This window comes from Oreochromis aureus, linkage group 17 (genome assembly GCF_013358895.1).
Source record: "Oreochromis aureus strain Israel breed Guangdong linkage group 17, ZZ_aureus, whole genome shotgun sequence".
In the NCBI taxonomy this organism is placed as follows: Eukaryota; Metazoa; Chordata; class Actinopteri; order Cichliformes; family Cichlidae; genus Oreochromis; species Oreochromis aureus.
This window is the reverse complement of record NC_052958.1, coordinates 20,289,539-20,309,572: the sequence shown is the minus strand read 5'-3', so window position 1 is coordinate 20,309,572 and position 20,034 is coordinate 20,289,539. Positions and strand designations below refer to the sequence as shown.

The 20,034-nt window shown below is 40.1% G+C and overlaps 1 protein-coding gene and 1 non-coding gene across 2 annotated transcripts in view; one reads left to right on the top strand and one right to left on the bottom strand.

Annotated features, from left to right (window-relative positions):
* The window catches only part of grip1 (glutamate receptor interacting protein 1), an 80,868-nt gene extending 67,568 nt beyond the window's left edge, over positions 1-13,300 (bottom strand). The window contains exon 1 of the mRNA XM_039601258.1: positions 11,148-13,300. Within this exon, the coding sequence (XP_039457192.1) occupies positions 11,148-11,202 (55 nt within the window). The 5' untranslated portion in view covers positions 11,203-13,300. The remainder of the gene's footprint in view (positions 1-11,147) is intronic.
* Positions 13,301-18,102: 4,802 nt separating this feature from the next.
* Positions 18,103-18,175, top strand: trnav-uac. Its single transcript has one exon. It is a non-coding gene; the product is annotated as a tRNA-Val (tRNA).
* The last annotated feature ends 1,859 nt before the right edge of the window (positions 18,176-20,034 follow it).

Here is a 20,034-nt window from a genome sequence, read left to right as displayed (position 1 = left end):
TTTTTAGGGAAAGAGACACTTTAAAACCCGTTTAATATTTTTAAAGAAACAAGTCGATCTGACGGTCGTTCAGCTGCTGCTCCAGTTGTGTCACATGACCTTCAGCGCCAAAAGGGAAGCTAAAAATCGACAACACAGCCTGACTGCCACAAAATGTATTTAATGTTTCCATGTTGTGACACATCTCCGACTTTACAATCACCTTATCATAGTCACCGAGGATCTTTTCAAACAAAAATAAAATGTAATCTTCGATGACTCATCTGTGATCCAAACTGAGAAGACGGTTGACTGTTTGGGTCATTTTTCACCAAAAGATCTCAATAAGTAAATAAACAACTACACAAACTGCATTTTCCAGCCTGTATTTGGAATAACCGCATTAATTATCTCATTTACTTAAGACTGGTTTAACAACTGCAGCTGTAAGGTTAAAGCTATGGAGGGCTGTAAATGCCAAAACAAATGAATAAAATTAAATGTTAAAAAAACAAAACAAAAAAACCCATAAAAATTAAATAAAAGATATTTTAGGAAACTCTATAATATAAAACTTAATAAGAGTAAATAAATAAAATCTAAACCTTTATTAAAATAAATTAACTAATGAATATATTAAAGAAAGCAATAAAAAGGGAAACCAAAGAAATAAAATAGAAAAAAGAATGTCAAATAAATATGTCTTTATAATCGAGCACTGTAACGAAAAATAATTTTCCCTAGGGATCAATAAAGTATTCTGATTCTGATTCTGATATAATTGGAAAACTATTTAGGAAAAAAAATATTTCATAACACATGAATCATCTGAGACATTTATTTATTTATTTATTTATTTATTTATTTATTTATATTTTGGCAGCATCTGTCCTCCATAAATCACTGTCTGTATGCCGGCGGCTGTAGTCTGGACTCGGTGTTTATGAGGACATCTGTGAGCTAGATGCTCCTGTTGAGCAGCACATCAAATCTGGCCACGGATCAGACTTTCAGAGCGGCCTGCAGGCACACAGGTGCTGGACCCTTCTGGACCTGCCAGGTAAGAAATCGGGGTCACGCACCTGACGCCGTCACCGCCTGCGTGCTGCAAAAAGCTGCCTGCAGCATCCGTGTTCTCCTCCACAGGTCGGCATCAGCTTAGTCAGTGAAGCCAGGAAATAATCATTTACTAAATCCACCACAGTTAAACGTGAAAGAGGAGACATAAAAACAGTCTGAAGAGCCTTTTCACCTCGTAAAAGTTAACAGAGTGCACGCACACACGAGCTAAAGCCCCATTTGGATGGGATTAACCTTACAGAGGGAAGCTGGGGTTAAATATTCCCCTGAGGTCTCTAGCAGGGATTTGAAACTTTGCAAGATTACAGGAACAGACGAGCAGAAAGCCGCTTAGAAATCACAGAGAAAGATTCTGCAGAACTTCCCTGAAAATCGCCACATTTTCATAAAATATAATCCTGGGATAGCTTCCTTTAGATCCACCACATTTAATCAGGAAGGTCTAATACAGCTGCTTTTAATGGCACCAGGTGCGCTTAAAAAAAGAAAAAAAAAGAAAAGGTGTAATCATAATCATGTCAAACTCGTACAAGGCAGCGACTGTAATCGTCTCATCATTAATTTCCAGTACTTCGGACGTCACTTTGCACCAAATTCTAGAGTAAAACACTGAACTTTAAACATATCTGATCCCTCACATGTTAAATACTAACAAAACATGAGATGAGAAGAGGTTAAAGAAAATTACACCTTGATATAAATGAAACTACAAATCTGTAAGAGACACTGAAAGAATGTGATATAAATGGATTTGTGACAGCAATTAGAGGTCTAAGAGATGTTGACATAACCATCCATGTATCGATTTTCCACCTCTTCTCCAGGGCTCTGTCCCGAGATGCAAGTTCAACATACCCAGGATATGATTTCCCTCTCTGGCTTAATGCCTAAGGTTTCCCAATCCAGCTTGAAAGAGACAATGCTGCCAGAAGTTGACCAATCAGAAACACAGACAGGTCTAATGGTAGCAGATCAAACTGCAGTATTCGAGAAAAAAAAAAATTGGAAGAAAATGAAAAAATAATTTCAATCAAACTGGACTGACGGTTGCTGAGAATCTCGAGGGAGGTTTTTCATTTGACGACGTCCATGGATACTCGGCTTCAGACAGTCATTCACTGCAAATGATTATTATCCCAAGTATCAAAAACAATTATTAAAATGAAAATTATATTTGGTTTTACAATTACCTCTGGACCTCTGAAAATGGGGTAGTGTATGAAAATGTCTAAATTCTGAAGACCTGATGCAACACTTTTGTTGTTTGCTTTAAAATCCACTGTGCTGCTGTACAGAGTCAAAACTGCACAAAATACGTTACTGTCCCAAATCTTATGAGCCCGTGTAGGGGTGGGAAGCAAAAATCAATACAGCAGAGTATCACAATATTTTCTGTAGTGATATTGTATCAATACAGGTACACTAAATATCCATCCATCCATTTTCTTCCGCTTATCCGGGGCCGGGTCGCAGGGGCAGCAGCCCAAGCAGAGAAGCCCAGACCTCCCTCTCCCCAGCCACCTCCTTCAGCTTATCCGGGGAAACACCAAGGCGTTCCCAGGCCAGCCGAGAGATATAATCTCTCCAGCGTGTCCTGGGTCTGCCGGGTGGCCTCCTCCCGGTGGGACATGCCCAGAAAACCTCGCCCAGGAGGCGCCCAGGGGGCATCCTTGTCAGATGCCCGAACCACCTCAACTGGCTCCTTTCGATGTGGAGGAGCAGCGGCTCTACTCCGAGCCCCTTCCGAATGGCCGAACATCTCACCCTATCTCTAAGGGAGAGGCCAGCCACCCTTCAGAGGAAACCCATTTCCGCCACTGCAGCCGCTGCACCAATCCATCTTACGATCTCCCGCTCCCTTCTCCCATCACTCGTGAACAAGACCGAGATACTTAAACTCCTCCACTTGGGGCAGGGTCTCGTCCCTGACCCGGAGTGGGCACTTCACCCTTTTCCGGCTGAGGACCATGGCCTCAGATTTGGAGTGCTGATTCTCATTCCCAACGCTTCACACTCGGCTGCGAACTGTTCCAAGGCGAGCTGGAGCCCATCACCAGGTACACTAAATACTGATATTTTATTAAATAAACTAAGGCTAAGTCCACACGTACATGGGTATTTGTTGAAAACGCAGCTTTTTCTATGCATTTGGGCCTTTCATCCACACTTAAATGGCATTTTCATCACTAAACTCCTAAAAACTCCTCCCAGGGTGGAGATTTTCAAAAACTCAGTTTTTGCGTTTATGTGTGGACAAGGAAAACTGAGATTTAGTCCCGCAACGTCAAAGGTGTGAACCTTTTATGACGTCACGCTGTGCGCCACGTTATTGATGAATTTCAACAATGGCGGATATAGACAAAATAATGTTGCTGTTAATCTTACTATCTGCAGGTTTTACATGCTTACATATACACACGCAGTTACTGTCTCTCCATTTAGAAAGACTGCTTCTATGCGGCATCTTTGTTTACTCTTTCTTGCCTAGGCTTCTAGACTTCTGATTGGCCAGCATTTCTACACGGTTAGGATTATATCGACACCTGTTGCTTTAGCAAGTTCTTGACAGCGTTTGACTTAGTTTTTTGCAATCACACATGGACGGAGATATTTTTTCAAAACTGCACGCAGGGACAGGATTTTCTTTTTCTTTTTCTTTTAAAACGAAACCGGAAAATCTCTGTGCACAAAAATACCCATGTACATGTGGACGTAGCCTAAAATACTCTGGGAATACTGCGAACGGGAGGACCAATCTAGTCAACATCATGAGCTAACATTAGCCGAGGAAACTTGCACCAGACTGGACACAAAGATGCCTCCTAATTCAGACCAAACTAATGGCTCAGTCATGTGAGTAAAAATAGGACAGCAGCCTCCTCGCCTGGTGATTGTATTGTGTTTATTCTGCAAATTGTGGGGACTGAATGGCAGCTCATAGCTTGAGGGTGTTGCACACTCACGACCACTCAACCACAAGTGATTGGTCCTATCAGGTCACACAATAGGAGGCAACCTTTCTGCAAACAGTTGCAGTCTGACTCTGAGTACAATTACTCTAAGAGAGGGTTGCTGAGTGCAAACGTATTTCTGTCATTGTTGACACCAAAAGATACGCGATTTATCACAGTTAATGACAGTATTAACAGAAACAGGTTGATGTAATGTTAATGTTGGTTAATATAATTGCCAGCTTGACCCCATTCAATCACAGACTGGTAGGAGACGACTGGCATGCTTGACAATTTCATTTTTCAGAAAAAAAAAATTAAAGCGAGATAACTTCATCTTATTGACAAAATGTAACTTACATATTTTAACATAATTTGCAGTTAAAAATGTTGACAAATCATAATATATGTTATTGTAATACTCAGCATAATGCAAAAAGTTAAAAAATGCCATAACATCATATCCTCCTCAGAACCAGCCTATTGATTTATGTTGTATTCATTTATGACATTTGTTTTTGGTCTATAACTTTTAGCTTATTTGAGCTACCCTGACAAGTCTCGCTGTGCTCAGTAGCGAACATCCTTTCCAATTGGCCTTTCCAATGATAACTTATGTGTTTGGGTGGCCTCTTTTAACTCCAACAAGGCAGGACATCCCAAAAAAAAGTTAAACTGAAATATACTCGTTTCAACAGTTCTCAGGAGGATACTGTAATTGAAATATTGTGGTAATACCATACCGTGGGGTGTCTAAGGATTCTCACCTCTATTAATGTGTGTCACAAACTTATGAGAACAAGTAAGATCACATATTTTACTTCAGGGGTTACATTTGGAGTTTGGGCGACTTCTTAGAGTATTTTAAATTAAATATCAGTGATTTAAGCTGTTAATTTGCTCACTTATGTTCTTGCTTTTCTGTCTTTCCACCTACAAATCAGCTGTTGTCACATCTAATCACTGCCTGAGCTTCCTAAACATGGGAAAATAAGATTTATTTTTATTTAACTCTAGGTTTCCCTGCTCAGTTAAGAGAAAATCTCATGGGAAAATTTAACTAATTAACCCAAATTTCTGCTCAGTTTTTCATCATTTTATCTCACGGGGCTCCTGCTTTACTCCTGACTCCTGTGTTTAGCTTTAATTCCTCATTTTCTTTAAAAGTCAAATCCCTTTGAGATGAGTAGTGACATGAAGCAGTAGAGATAAACATGTAAGTATAGTAGTACACTGCGTTTCTGTCATGGTCTGTCTATGTATTATTTACCTGTTGTCTATTTTTATTCTGCTGCTTTCAGCTGTGAGATATTTTTTTTGTCCTGCTGTTTTTGGGCCTTAGCGTTTAACATTTTGGTGTTTTGTTCTTTTTTCCCCAGCATCCCCGCTGTGAAGGACTATGACCAGTTTAGCTGGAAGCTGTACACACACACACACACACACACACACACAAACACGATTATATTATTATCTCTCCAGGAGCCCCACACACAGGTTTACAACACAACACCAAAGCAGCACCATAACGTCTTTGGAAAATGGCTCTGAGGCTCAAACTGCTCAGATTGTAGAGGCTTTTTCAGTCACTTATACTCATCCAAAGCTAGGAATAATTATTGGTTTCATTATCAGTTAGTTTGTTTAATGATGTTTTTGTTCATTGTTTTGTCTGTAAAATGTAAGAACACTGTGAAAACATTGGTTTTGATTTTTTTTTTTTTTTTTTTACAAGAAGTGTTTGTTTTGTTTTGTCTGGGGAGGAGGGGGGTGCATGAGAAATTATTCAAATATATCAATAAATCACATTTTATTTATATAGCTACTGAATTCATGCCAGACAACTTAAGGGCCCTTTTACTTTTCAGGCATCTTTTTGAAGCACTTACTGGTTCAAATCTTCGTGGTGTTCCCCAGGGCACGATTCTGAGGCTACCGTTATTAATTTTATATCTGATACACTCGGGACAAATTACTGAGAGGTTTTCCATTAATACCACTTATATGCTGACGACACTCAACAATATTTAATTTGCAGTTACATAAAAAAGAGAAAGTGTTATAGTTTCACATTTCTCTTGCTGAAATCAGCAAATGTTTGGGATTTCTTTTTAATAAATTAAACTTTTATTTTGATCTAGGCCATCTGGAAAGAAATTGAAGGATGATCATGAATAAGCCTCAAATATGAGTCAATAAGCAAGCGATATTAATATAGTACTTTTTGCAGACAGAAAAACAAGAACATGAGAGAAAAGAAGTTTTTACAATGCGAGAAAAAAAGGGTTTTATTATTAAAATAAATTTAAAAGCAGAACCTGGTTTAACTGAATTAAATACATAAATGTGAACTGCTTCAGAATGCAAAATTGGATTTTGACAGAAAACTAAAAGAAAAGATGTTCCTGGGATTATCATTCATTGTTATAACTAGAGCTGGGCGATATAAGATTTTTTCATATCACGATATGTTTTTTTCATTTCAGGCGATAACGATATATATCACGATATAAGCCAAATAACTATATTTGTAAGATTTAAATGTGCCGTTGCTCACAAGTAAAATGTGAAATAATCAGCAGCTTGTTTTGATTTAAATATTTATTTCCCATAATAAGTTCAACAGGGCAGATGTACTTAAGGAACATGAGACTTCAGTTTCAGATAAATAAAGGCAAATATTGCAAACTACACAAAAGGCAGCCGCTAAAGCGTTTAAGTTTCAAAATAGAACAAACAAAACAGACTACTAAATTGTCAATTCCACTTAGAAACAAAATATTAATTCTAAAAATAAATCTTAGGTCGTTTTACAGAAGAACAGACAAAATTGACTAACTTTTGTCAATATCAAATAAACTGAGAACTAAAAAGAAATTCTCAATCTCTCCTTGTTGTATTGCTTAGCTTTTCAAACAGTTTTAACAGTTACTTTAGTCTGACAAAAGCCGAATGACGAATTAGCGCTTTCAGTCAGAGATTGAGCATGCACCGCTTTATTGTATTTCCAGACTTGCTTTCGCACAATTTACAGTGCGCGCGCTACTCTGTTTTTTGTCAGACTTGAAATAGCCGAAATACCTTCACACTACGGAACTTCTATGGCCCTTCTGTTCGACAAGCTCTCCGGCATTGGAACCATCATCTGTTTTTTCTTCGGTAACCTTCGCTCACGCTCTCGGTTGATTTTTCTCTAGTCGGCAAACTCATTTCCTTCATTACCCGGGCTGCACGGCTGCAAAAACAAATACACATGTGCGCCTTGGCGCTTGTGCTGTACGTAACAAGTCACGTGACGTGACTCTGCGGCTGTGATTGGTTCGGCTCTGTGCTACTTAATTTGGATTGGCTGTTTTTTTTTTTTTTTTTTAAGAGGACAAGAGAGATGAGGCCTATCGCAATAGTTTAATTTTTCTATCGAGAAAAAGTTATTTCGCAATACATATCGTTATATCGTTATCGTTTTATCGCCCAGCTCTAGTTATAACCAAGTAATTAATAATAAAAAGGAAAAGATTTTATAAGAGGTCAATTAGTACGCTGTGGGTGGATCAGTAAGACATGTGAAGACATGACCCCTTCCAAATAGGATATTTTTACATTTCATAGTTTCATTTATGAAAGAGATTAATTGGCACCCACTCAAATCGCAGGTTTCACTATTTTCAGAATTCAATAGTTCAATAAACTTTATTCATCCTTTGTGGGGAAGTTAGACCTTAAACAGCTGCCTAGAATTTGGGTGCTCATCTACTAAATTTAGAATGAAGAGACAAAATTGTTGGCAACAGAGGAATTATTGCATCTTCAGTTTGTTGCACCATTTCTAAAGTATAATTTTAAAATAACCCATTGGTATTCATGTAGGTCTTCTTAGTGCTAAAAGCCCATAAAGGTTCACTACAGAGCTGAGATCCTATTGGGAGCAGTTAAAGGTTAACTCTTACATTCATGACCCACAAATCTGGATAATGTTAAACACTTAGCTGTCTGTTCAGGTCTCTTCAGGAATAATGTGAGTGAGACTGAATAAAAACACACCTCTTAAGTAGAGTGGAGAATGTGTGGCAGTGGTCATGAATAGTTTTTTTTTTAAAGTGAGCTAAAAATGGTTTACTGAATCTGACACCAAGTGTAAAAGGAGAAAAACTACTGCGAGTACACCTTAGGTGAGTGTTGACATGTTTGTTTCTATTCTAACTCAGCCATGTGGTCAATCAAAACCTTCTTAAAATCAGGTTCATTAAACTGCAGCTTATCGTCATGATAGGATGCCTCTGACTCAAGTTTTATGTACAACAAAAGAGAGCTAATGATCATTTCTAATAAATACTGGATTATATTTAAAACCAATTGCGTTATAATCAATATGACATGTGAAATGTTCAATCCAATTTACAAAAGCCCAAATAAACATGAGTTCAACCTACTTACTGAAGAGTGGAAAATATCCACATACATTCTACATGCTGCTTTGGTTTGTGGATTTCAAGACCACAGAAGAGCACAGTATAGTTTAAAAAAAACCAAAAAACCTTTGACACTAACTTTCATTAACAAATGATTGTTTAGTAAATGAAACCCCAAAGATATTTGAATTTATCTTACCAAAGACTACGATAACGAGCAATGTCTCCACATTCATGATACTGGAACAAGATTTTTTGATCTTTTTACCCAAACAGTTCATTTAAAGTGCTGCTTATAGATTCTTTGTTGATCGCTCACTGAAAAATAGAATAATAGGTGGTAGGTTTTGCCAAATAATCTGACTTTTTTTTTTTATTATTATTCCCCTTATTAACTCTACCAAGAAGGTCAAACTATCCACTGAGGTTGAAGAAAGAGATCTTTTCTTGAGCCAGTTGGCCTCTTCTCACAGTAAAGAAGAATAGAATAAAATAGAATAATCCTTTAATTGTCCCACAAGGGGAAATTTGGTTGTAACAGCAGCCAGAAAGACACATATACAAACAAACAGTACACAGGACACAGAACAGAAACATACACAATTTTTTCTTACATATTTACAATGGACAATGGTTACTATAAACAGAGTACTGTACAGTTATTAAATTAAATATAAATAACTATTAAATTAAATATAAATAACTACAGATAAGAGGCAAACCAGGTTGTAGTGCTCCTTCATGCATCTAGGATGCAGTAATCTCTCACTGAAGGAGCTCTGCAGTTCAGCAACATTTACATGCATGGGGTGGGAGACTCTGTCCATCAGAGATGTTATAAGAATGAGTAGTTGTCTGTTCATAGTAATAAAGAATTGTACCTTGCTTTTTGAAATGGAAATGAAAATGAACGTGTGCAAATTCTAGACACCGTGAAATCAATCACAAGTCCAGTGAACATACCACAAATTATCCTGCTTTCTAACACTTAGAATGACCAGAATTTACAAAACTAACTTCATCCATTTTCTACTGCTTATTCAAGGCTGGGTCACGGCGCAGCATTCTACTCCTCCACCTCCTCCAGGTCATCCAGAGAACACCAAAGCATTTCCACACCAGCTGAGAGATGAGTCTTTCTAACGTGTCCTGGATCTACCTCTGTGGTGTCGTCCCAGGAGGACATGCCTGAACCACCTCACCTGTGGAGGAGTAGCAGATTAACTCTATGCTCCTCCCAAATGACTTCTCGCCCTTACCTCGAATGGAGATCCCAGCCACCCTTTGTAGAAAGCTCATTTTTACCCCTTGTATCTTAGATCTCATTCGTTCGGTTACTACTCAGACCTCAATGACCAGAGGTGAGGGTAGGAACGTAGACTGAACTTTGCTTTTACAATCAGACTAACCACAACAGACAGGTACAGCATCCACATCACAACAGACACCACCCAAGGTACTTAAAGTCCTCCACTTTGGGCAGCAACTCATCCCGCAAAATGACCTTCATGTTTTAAGTAAAACTGGAGTCATGGATTCAGTTAGTAGTAGGGTAATTTTCCCATAGACTTCTATTCAAATATCAGACTTTTTGCAACCAGGGTGTCGCCCCCTGGTGGGGTCTGAAAAGAAAGTTGCATCCATGTTTATACTATATTTAGGAGGACCTGTGTTGGATAGTGAAGATGGCCCAGTCTTGCTATTTATTGGGGTTTGGGTACGAAGACAAAACAAAGCTTGGTCATTTTGGTTCAGAAGAGTCTTGACCAGCATGCACGAAACACATCTCCTAAAGAACACACTTCCTACACGCCTACCAAAGCGATAACTGACTAATAAATTGCTTTTTCAAGCTGTCAGTGCAGCTCACAACAACTCAGAGCTGCCCATCACCAAGCTTCCAGAAGCTGGCCAACTGGATGAAAGGGAGGAGGGTCTTATAGAGAGAGCAGAGTGGCAATAAAACAGCTTATTTTGGACACAGAGGCACAGAATTAGATTATTAAAGCTTACTTTGAACGTGAATGATGCAAAAGGCATAAATGGCTCCCTTTAACAAACACCACAAAACATCCAAATACACACACTCACTGTGGGTTTAACACCCTACAGCATTCAGCCATGTGTGGCGTTATGGAGGGGGGTGTTATGGAGACATTACAGGCTGCTGTCAGAAAGCCTTAGTCACCGATTTTACCGAGCACCGGTCTGTGTGCCAGGCATTTAAACGGCTCACCTGTCATCATGTAGTCAAGCCCTCCATTTCCACATTCATCCAACTAAACTGAGGTCACACATTTCACAGTAACACCGCCCGCGCGCACACTCATACAAGGGCAGACCCTCGCTTGACCAGCCGTTTATCCCGCTCGGTTTATCCGGCGGTTAGCCCGTTAGCAGCCCCACTGCTAGTAACCGGTCACCGGCTGATCAACGTAAAAATCACCGTAACGTCACTGTAACCTCAGCCTTTGCGTCAGATTAACACGAGACAACACACACACTCGCGCGCGCGCGCATGCATGTGTACACGCGCGTGCGCCGCTCTCACTCACTCGCTGGGTATCAGTTACCAAGTTTCACTAATTTAAAGACACCAACCGTCTGCGCGAGCTCCACCAGCGGCGCCAAACCACGCTGCACGAGAGATTGCACGAGCGATAATTAGTGTACACATACACACACACATAAACACACAGACAGACACACATAGTCGCCGGTTTGGTCGTACCTCCCTCCTGGTCCGGTTGGAGACAGGCCGGGATGTTTTTCTTCCAGCCGGGCATGATGCACCTCAGGGCGGATAGGGAGTCCAGGGCGGCCGCTAGCAGACACACACCACCAGCAACGGAAGGAGCAACAGCAACGGCAGCGGCGACAGCAACATGGCTAGTTAGCTTTAGCTTAAGCTGCTCCACTACACAGGGATCCACCTCCCCCTGCACGAGCCTACCTCTCTCTACCTCTCCCTCTTTTTCAACCTCACACAGGCACGCGAGCCTCCCTCTCTCTCTCTCCCCACTCCTCCTCTTTGTCTATGTCTCTCTACCCCCTCCCCCCATATGTAACTCTACCCCGCGAGCCTCGCTGTGGTCTCACGGGAGCGGGAGAGCGACGTTTACAGAGATGGTCAAAAGAAAGAGAGTGGGTGACGTGATGACCGTGAAGGAGCCCGCGAGGCACTGACGCTTTGATGTTACAGAGGGTTCTGAAGACTGTTACAAATGTATCCAAGTTCCACTGAGAGTTCTAAAGACTGTTACAAATGTATCCAGGTTCCACTGAGAGTTCTAAAGACTGTTACAAATGTATCCAGGCTCCACTGAAGGTTCTAAAGACTGTTACAAATGTATCCAAGTTCCACTGAGAGTTCTAAAGACTGTTACAAATGTATCCAGGTTCCACTGAAGGCTCTAAAGACTATTACAAATGTATCCAGGTTCCACTGAGAGTTCTAAAGACTGTTACAAATGTAACCAGGCTCCACTGAAGGTTCTAAAGACTGTTACAAATGTATCCAGGTTCCACTGAGAGTTCTAAAGACTGTTACAAATGTATCCAGGTTCCACTGAGAGTTCTAAAGACTGTTAGAAATGTATCCAGGTTCCACTGAGAGTTCTAAAGACTGTTAGAAATGTATCCAGGTTCCACTGAAGGTTCTAAAGACAAATGTATCTGGTTCATAGTTTAGTTCCTACAGACACGTTGCTAGTGGCGCACCGTTCTTCTGTCTTCATTCATTCAGAGCAGAGATAGAGAGAGAATCTGTAAAGAGACAGAAAGAAATCAATAAGACTGTCAGCCAGACATCCTCCTCCAGCAGCCAGTCAGCCTGTACAGTGATGAAGATCCATAGAGGCAGAGGCGTGGAGAGACTACTGAACCAGAACCAGCAGGACATGGTCCAGAGTCCATATTCTGTACACAAAGAGGTGAAAAACAGCAACAATGGACAAAATGATGACAAGATGAAAAAACAAGTAAACAAAAGAAAAACAGGCAAAAGAGCTACGAGTCGATACAACAGCAACAAAAGCCACAAGTAGTGAAAAATCATCACAAAAATATATATTCTAATAATAATTTGATGGTGATCTTGGTATTTAATATTTTCATTGCCAAGTCGTGTGGCTTACTTTTACTTATAGTTGTAAAAGTATGTCAGCAGAATTCAGCTGAGGGGGCACAGTGACCTTTGTGAATGGGCCTGGACCCCCGGGCTGTCCATAACACCAATGCTGATGCAGAATTAGAACAAAGAGGCAAAAATGTAAGTTAAAGTGAAAAAATGACAACTATTACAGAGGGAAGGAAAAAAACAAGCACAGAGAGAAACAAACCGACAACAAATAATAACAAGAACACTGAAATATACAATATGACCACTGAAACGCACACAGTGGCTCCAAAGGGACACAAAAATATTGAAAAAAAAAACCTCTACTGGAAATTTAAAAAAGCATAAAATCATGCAAAACAGCAACAACGAGAAACAAAAGCATGACAAAGAGATTTTTTTTAGTTTGATACACAGAACACTGCAGTAGTTATTTATACATACACATAATAACAAGTAATTTGGCAAGAACAGATAAGACTTTTGAATCCATGGAGGAACTGTTGAGTTTTTTTCTGTAAAGAGGACCCAGAAATGCTCCTCTGGGCTCGAAGAGTGAAAATATTCCGAAGACTGAATCTGGGCTTCTTCTTTTAGATCATGAACACTACGTCCTTCCAGACCACAGTTTTTCCAGAAAGGGTTTTGTTTATTTAAGCAATGCAATTGAAGCCCAAAGTTCAAAGCCAGCATCTTTGATGGTATGGAGGATCATTAGTGCACATGTTATCGTATATCTGTGAGGGCCCCAATAATGCTGAACAATTAATACACATTTGCCATTGCTTTTGGGTAACTAATGCTTTAATTAATGTTTTGCTTCTTTGTTGTGAAGCACTCTGTAATACGTATATATCTCAAAAAATGCTTTAGAAATAAAATTTGACTTTGCATTCTTTACCCTGCGTCTTTCTCGGGTAAGGTCTTCCCTGTTTGACCAAGAAACAGTGCAGAGCATTCTTTTTTGAAGCTAAGTTGTTCAAATCAGAACATGTCTCCAGTTAAACCTGATTTATTTATTCAGTGTTTTCAGTTATCTATTTTTTATTTTTATCTATTTTTTAACAGAATATTTATTTCTCATAATTTAAATGGAGGTTGTTTAGTAAAGTCTGTGTGTTTTAATATGACTATGAAAATAATGGTTTAGTCTGAATTTCATGGTGTCCATAAACATAAATCGATATGTGATTTTTAAAATAAGCTGTTGATATTTATCCACTTCTGTCTCAACCTCTTGTTGCCATTAACCAGGAGATGTTAACAGGGCGGTATTACAGAGATCTGAGAATAGTGAGAAACTAATTCTCACTACAGAAATGTCAAACTGATGTATTAACATACAGTTCTGGTGTTTTGTGGGCCATGATCAAAAATAAACACAAGGGCTGACAGCCAAGTGTGAAAAAACGGACTGATCTAGTTGTATTTTTAAGTTTATAGCACATCTGCAAACAACAGACCAAAATGCAGAACAGCACAAAATCAAAAAATAAAATAAAATAAAATAAAATAAAATAAAATAAAATAAAAATCAATGAATGAAGAATGAATTTTTTAAACTTCATATAAAAAATATATTATTATACTTTTACTAAAACATTTGGAATGATTATCCGGGAAAAACTTCTTGTTATCAACTTACTGAAAAAGCACACTTGAAATGAAATGGCCAGCTGGTTTTTTGCATTTGCCTCTCTGGATTTGTGTAGATTTCTGACCTTTGACTCCCAAACATCTTAAAATAAATGTACACTGAGCACTGCTGGGAGTGACGCCTCCTGATATCAGGACATGTTTGGGATGGTTTCTGCCTCAGTCCTAGCAGCGGGATCTTTTTAAAGCATTTCCAACCTCCTGCAGTAATTTTATTACATAGGGTATAAAATAAATATGACCCCTGTGTTTGATTTCCAGCTTCAGCTTTAATATGAAGTGATAAAGCCCACAGATGTGGGCAGCAGTGAACCTGCAGATGTATTAACAGGAAGCCACACACAGATAATAGCTGCTCGCAGATATTTGAAATCTGGTTCCTGTCCCGACTCGCCTCTAAGGAATTCACCCCATCTCCTCCCAGCTGAGGATTAAAGGGCTATTCCACTAAAAGTTTAAAGGAAAGGAGAACATGGTGCAGGTGATGTCATGTTAATGAAGCGAGAGAGGCAGAGTCATGTCACCGTGGCGACCGAGAAATGCGAGCATTTAAAGAAAAAGGAGGTGTTTTAATCCAAACTGTAACGTTTCTAAAAACCTAATGGTTTTTTTAATTATAATTGATAATTCATTTACACTCAAAGCTTTTAAAATTAATATAAATTGCATGTAATTATCTGTCTGACTGAATATTTGTTCTGCCACCAACGCCTCCACTCTCCAAATGTGGAGGTTTACACCCTCTAAACACAGAGAATAATATTTTTGTGTGCATATACACAAATGACTACATATGAGACTGAACAGAAGAAAAACTTGGAGGAAATAAATATGAGTCCACAAACACCAATCAGAACATTACAGGCCATGATCATTTCATAAACAGAGACTACAGTGAGTAACTGAGGGGTGCGATTGCCCTGTCCCACTGAAGAGGAACAAAATGACTACATAAACACTACATGGAAGATCTCATTTTTGAAAAATGTGTAGCTCTTAAAGTCCAGATCAAAATTATACATGTACACAGTTCCACTTTTTAAAATGTCTGGATTTAAAGAAGAATCTTTGTAGGACCCATGAACCCATCTTTATCCTGCCTGAACAGGTTATGACATGATCTCTGGTGTTTCTGTGGGTCAACTTATCTCCTCCCTGAAACGGTTTGACAAACTTTACCTTCACACTATGAACATCTTCTGAGTTACAGACCCTCAGAGGGCAGAAGAGTGCATTGAAATTTGGTGTTTGATCCCTCATAGCTTTATGAGTACCGAGACATCAACATGAAGGTGATCTACATTAAAAACAACATGTAAGCTCTGTTAGAAACTGCAACTTTATCCACGTCACACCAACTCCAAGTGTCACGATCTGAAGCCAACATCTCGTTTCTTTGTCAGTAACCAACTCTGAGCGTCACCGGACATCATAGTTTGGATGAACTACAGGAGTTTAACATCGGATTAACAGAAACGAGCACTGATGTTCTGGATGTTTGATCTGCTTCTGACTCACTGGACAGAAATCAACAACACCTCCTTTCTCCCACACTGTTAAAGCTATAGCTGCATTAACATGACTGGTAAGAGGTGCTGTTGATACCACAAGTTAGAATATGTGAATTATTATTATTATTATGTCTTTATTTTGAATATTTTTTAAAATAAAACATCAAAAAAGACAAAACCACAAACAAAACAAAACATATTCATAATCACAATAAATAACCTCACACGTGTAAAAAAGAAGTAGGAAGAAGTACCTAATCACAAGAACGTTGACTTCAAGGTGCTTTATATTGTATGATAAAGACCCTACAATAATACAGAGAACACCCATCAATGAGTCAACTCCCAATGACCAAGCACTTGGCGACAGTGAGAAAGAAGAACTCCCTTTAAGCAGGACGAAGCCTTCAGCAGAACGAGGCTCGGGGAGGTGCGGCCATCTGCTGTGACCAGTTCAGGGTGAGGGGAGAGAGACAGGACGAAAGACACTCTTTTCTGAGTTTTTTCATTGTTTTTTTTTTTTTAATGTTTTTAAGCATTCAGTCATTAACATGTTGCTATGTGAATTTTTTATGTTCAACAAGCAGGTCAGTGGAACAATATATGCAGCTGTGGTTAAAGCTGTGGTTAAAGCTGAGAGTACTTTTTCTCCTCATGTCAGAAATAACAGTTTAAACACAGAGACAGGTGGGACTACATCTGCAGTGGACTCTGACAGGAAGGAGTAAAAAAAAGAAAATCCCCTGTATGTCAAAACAACGCCAGCCTGTCTGACAAGGGCGGTGATTAACTGACAGCCTTCAATGTGACGAGCGGCCATCTTTCATCCCCGTGGATCGGCGCAGAGAGGGAGGAGGAGGCGGAAGAGGAGGAAAAGGAGCAGTGAAGCGGAAGAATGAGTCTCTGCAGGCTACAAGACAAAAAGCAGAGACTGACCTCGATATGAAGAGAGCAGGGGGGACTCGTGTGATCCCATCAGAGAGAATCCTGCAGCTTTACAGCCCTCACACCAAACCTGCACTCACAAACTATCAGCAAGCAGTATTTATGGTGAACATTGTTTACAGAGTCATCTGCACTCAGTCAGTGTGTCTTCAAACATGTTCATACTCTCCTTTTTCAGCCTGTAAGGACTCCCAGGACATCATAAAATAGATCCAGTGAACTCCTGACCTCAATAACAGCCGATCTCACCACCAGGTCCATTTAAGTCTATGCCCCGTAGCTTTGGACCATCTCACATGATCTTCAGCAGCAGCAGATGGAGCCTGGCCTTGTCCTTCACACTTAGTTCATATATGAGTTTGATGATCTCCCAGAATAAACATGTAATTCATAATTACTGAAATCAGTGCGTGCTCATTCTTCAGACTCAGCTCATGTGTTGCCGGGGGCTTCGGGGAGCTCTGTGCCAAATTTGAGGTCATCTGGTTGAGCGGTTTTCATGTTTTGGCTAAATGTTGCTCTCCATTAAAGGGACAGCTGCCTGGGAAATTCATTGCTTTGTATTTGAAGGTTGAACCATCACAGATAAATGCGTTAACCTGAACCTTAACCCACAAACAGACCTATGGTGGGTTTTAAAAAACCTCAAGAGCCAAAAGGTTCTAAATTTTTGCAACTCACTGGCTCTCAGAACATACCTGCATTGTTTCTAATGACCAACAGGGGGTGACTTCTCTGGCTGCAAAGAAGACATTTATTAGCCCTTTTTCATTAGCATCTACTTGGATCGTCTTGTGACAGCTCAATACGGTTTAAAGGTTTTTCATTAGGTGGTAGTACCTGGTAACAGGTACCTTTTTAAGTACCTGCTCGCCCGGGGTTCCAAGTGATCTGAGGTGATCTGAAAATGTGACATCAACAGAGTGAATGCCACCGATTGGCTAATAAGTGGGCTCACTCAATGAGTCATGAGAGCGACTCCTTGAAAATCAAAACTGCCAGTGCTGAAACCTGGCGACAAGAGAAACGCTGAGTCACATCAAGCTTATCTGAGTAGGTACTAATGGAAACGGGCTATATAAGAACCTCAGACTTTGTTTGAAATGGAGACTTCTATGATGAGTTTTTAGTCTCAGTCGCCAGTTTTAAGTCTTAGTCAGTGCAGCATGAGGTTCATTTAGTAAACTGTGGTCTGACTTAGAGTCAAGCACACATTAAAGCAGGGTACATGGTGGGACAGTGTGGGTTTTGATTCAGCAGGGGCTTGCTTGGAGTTTTGGAGATTTCCATCTTTAAATTTTCTTTTCAGGCAGTTGATGGAGTTTGGATGTTTTGTATTGTTTGCTAATGAAGTAATTCATGAGTTACCGCGTCAACTTAAAGGGGGTTTAGATTTGAATTAGTCGCCGTTATTGATTCGGAGCAGTCCATGTGAGCTAAGCCTGCTCTGGCTGTGTGGTTCTGTGGTGTAGCGGTCATCACATCTGCTTTACATGCAGACGGTCCTGAGTTCAATCCCCAGTGGAACCACAAATCCAGCTTTGATGCCAAGATTGTCTTGGATCAAAGGTAAATAATGAATCTTGATAACTTCTTTTTTTAAAAGACAAAAACATCGTCTCCTTTTCATCAGAGAGTTTATATAGTAATTTAAATGTATATAATGATTATTTGAAAACTGAGTCTAGGTAGAGGATTGGCTGGAGCTGTTTTTCAGACTAACCAGGTGCTTCGAACATGTGGAACTTAGGAAAGTTAAATATTGCAGACTTATATGGATGAGGTTTGAGCGATAAGAGGAACATATCCCAAAAGAAATTCCACTAAACCCAGAGCTGCTCCGGTTTGGTTTGTATCCAGGAGGACAAACAGCAATAAAACAGGCAAACATCAGTGAACTCTTTTAGTATAATTTTGCGTCCAAACTCGAAGTCTCACAGCTATCAGAGGAGGTGAACGACACTCAGACTATGGGTGGATCAACCACAGGTGACAGGAAGTGGGGGGTTTAAATCAAACCATCACTAAACTGGCACTCATGCACCAAATCCCCATCTTTTATATACAGTCTCAAGGCCTTGGTGTGGCTCTTCTAGTAGCTTCCAGAAGTTCATCAATCAGACTAAAGTGGACTTTTAGGGAGGGAGGCTCTTAAAGACACAGGAGAGGATAGACTGAGGGGCTTCATTTAGTATCATTTAGTAATTGACAAGTTAATTAGTGTGTGGAGTCCATGGGGCAGATGTCATCTTTTATTTACAGTTTATGGCGAAACCAAAACCAAAACTGCAGCTCTTGGTGCTTCAGCCTGAGCTTCATCTGTCGGACCCTGAGCTTGGGAGCTTCATTAACATGCAGGACATGAACACAGTGATGAACTCAGGTGAGCCTCCGTGGATTTTTCATCTTCATCAAGCCAAGGCTGATGATAAGCTGATGAGTCTGAAAGCGTGAATGGATTAATGATCCTCTTCATTGCTTCTCCGTCGAGTTAAAGAAATAAAAAAAGTGCATCATCATTATTTCCTGAGAGATTTCGGAAGAAGACTGCGAGTACTTGAGATGCAGCTGCAGCCTCATTTCATAGATTACTGTCAAACGCTGTCAATGCTTTAACACACTCGTATGCAAACACGCACACACGCGCTGGAATCACAGCGTGCATATGTCAGAGGCTGCATTATGTGTCAACAGAAAGAGAGAGCGCCTGGGGGTTTGTAAACATCCCACTCAACTGATCTGTGACTCATCACACACACACCACTCCGCTCCCGCCTCTGTGAGGACCCCTCACTGATACCAAGCATTTCCTTTTCCTTCACTCGGACTCCAACCTGAACCTGAAAACCAGGCCTGGAGAAGCTCCAGCTGTACCCGAAACGAGGACAAGCTGAAGCAGAGGCTGGTTCTTCCAAAGGCAGACAAGAACACCCCCCCAGCCTCATGTTTCCATAATTTCAGAGTCCGTTACACTGACTCACAGTAATGCAGAGGAGACTCTGTGGTCTTTTTGTGTGTTACTTTGGTTGTTTTTCCTTCTTTTGTTGTCATTTTGTGCAAAAGCCATGAATTTGTTTGTGTTCATGGGCGCAGCTGGTGATGGGCCTATTATAGTGAAAATCAGCATGAATTTGTAATGTTTCTAATGTATTTCAGCAGGAAACTATTCCCTGTCTGCAGTTGTCCAGACAAAGTGGGAACACATCACCATGGTAACCAATAAAACAGAGCCTTAAAAGAAGTGGCAACCTAAACGTAAGCGAGCAATGCATCCTGAGTCCTTAAAAGAAAAGATAATTATGTGTGGAAATCTGTGACGTGCACTCAAATTTGGGTCTTTGTGTGAGCTGCATTTGCTTCTCTGCCAGCATGTCCGACCTCCAGCAGTC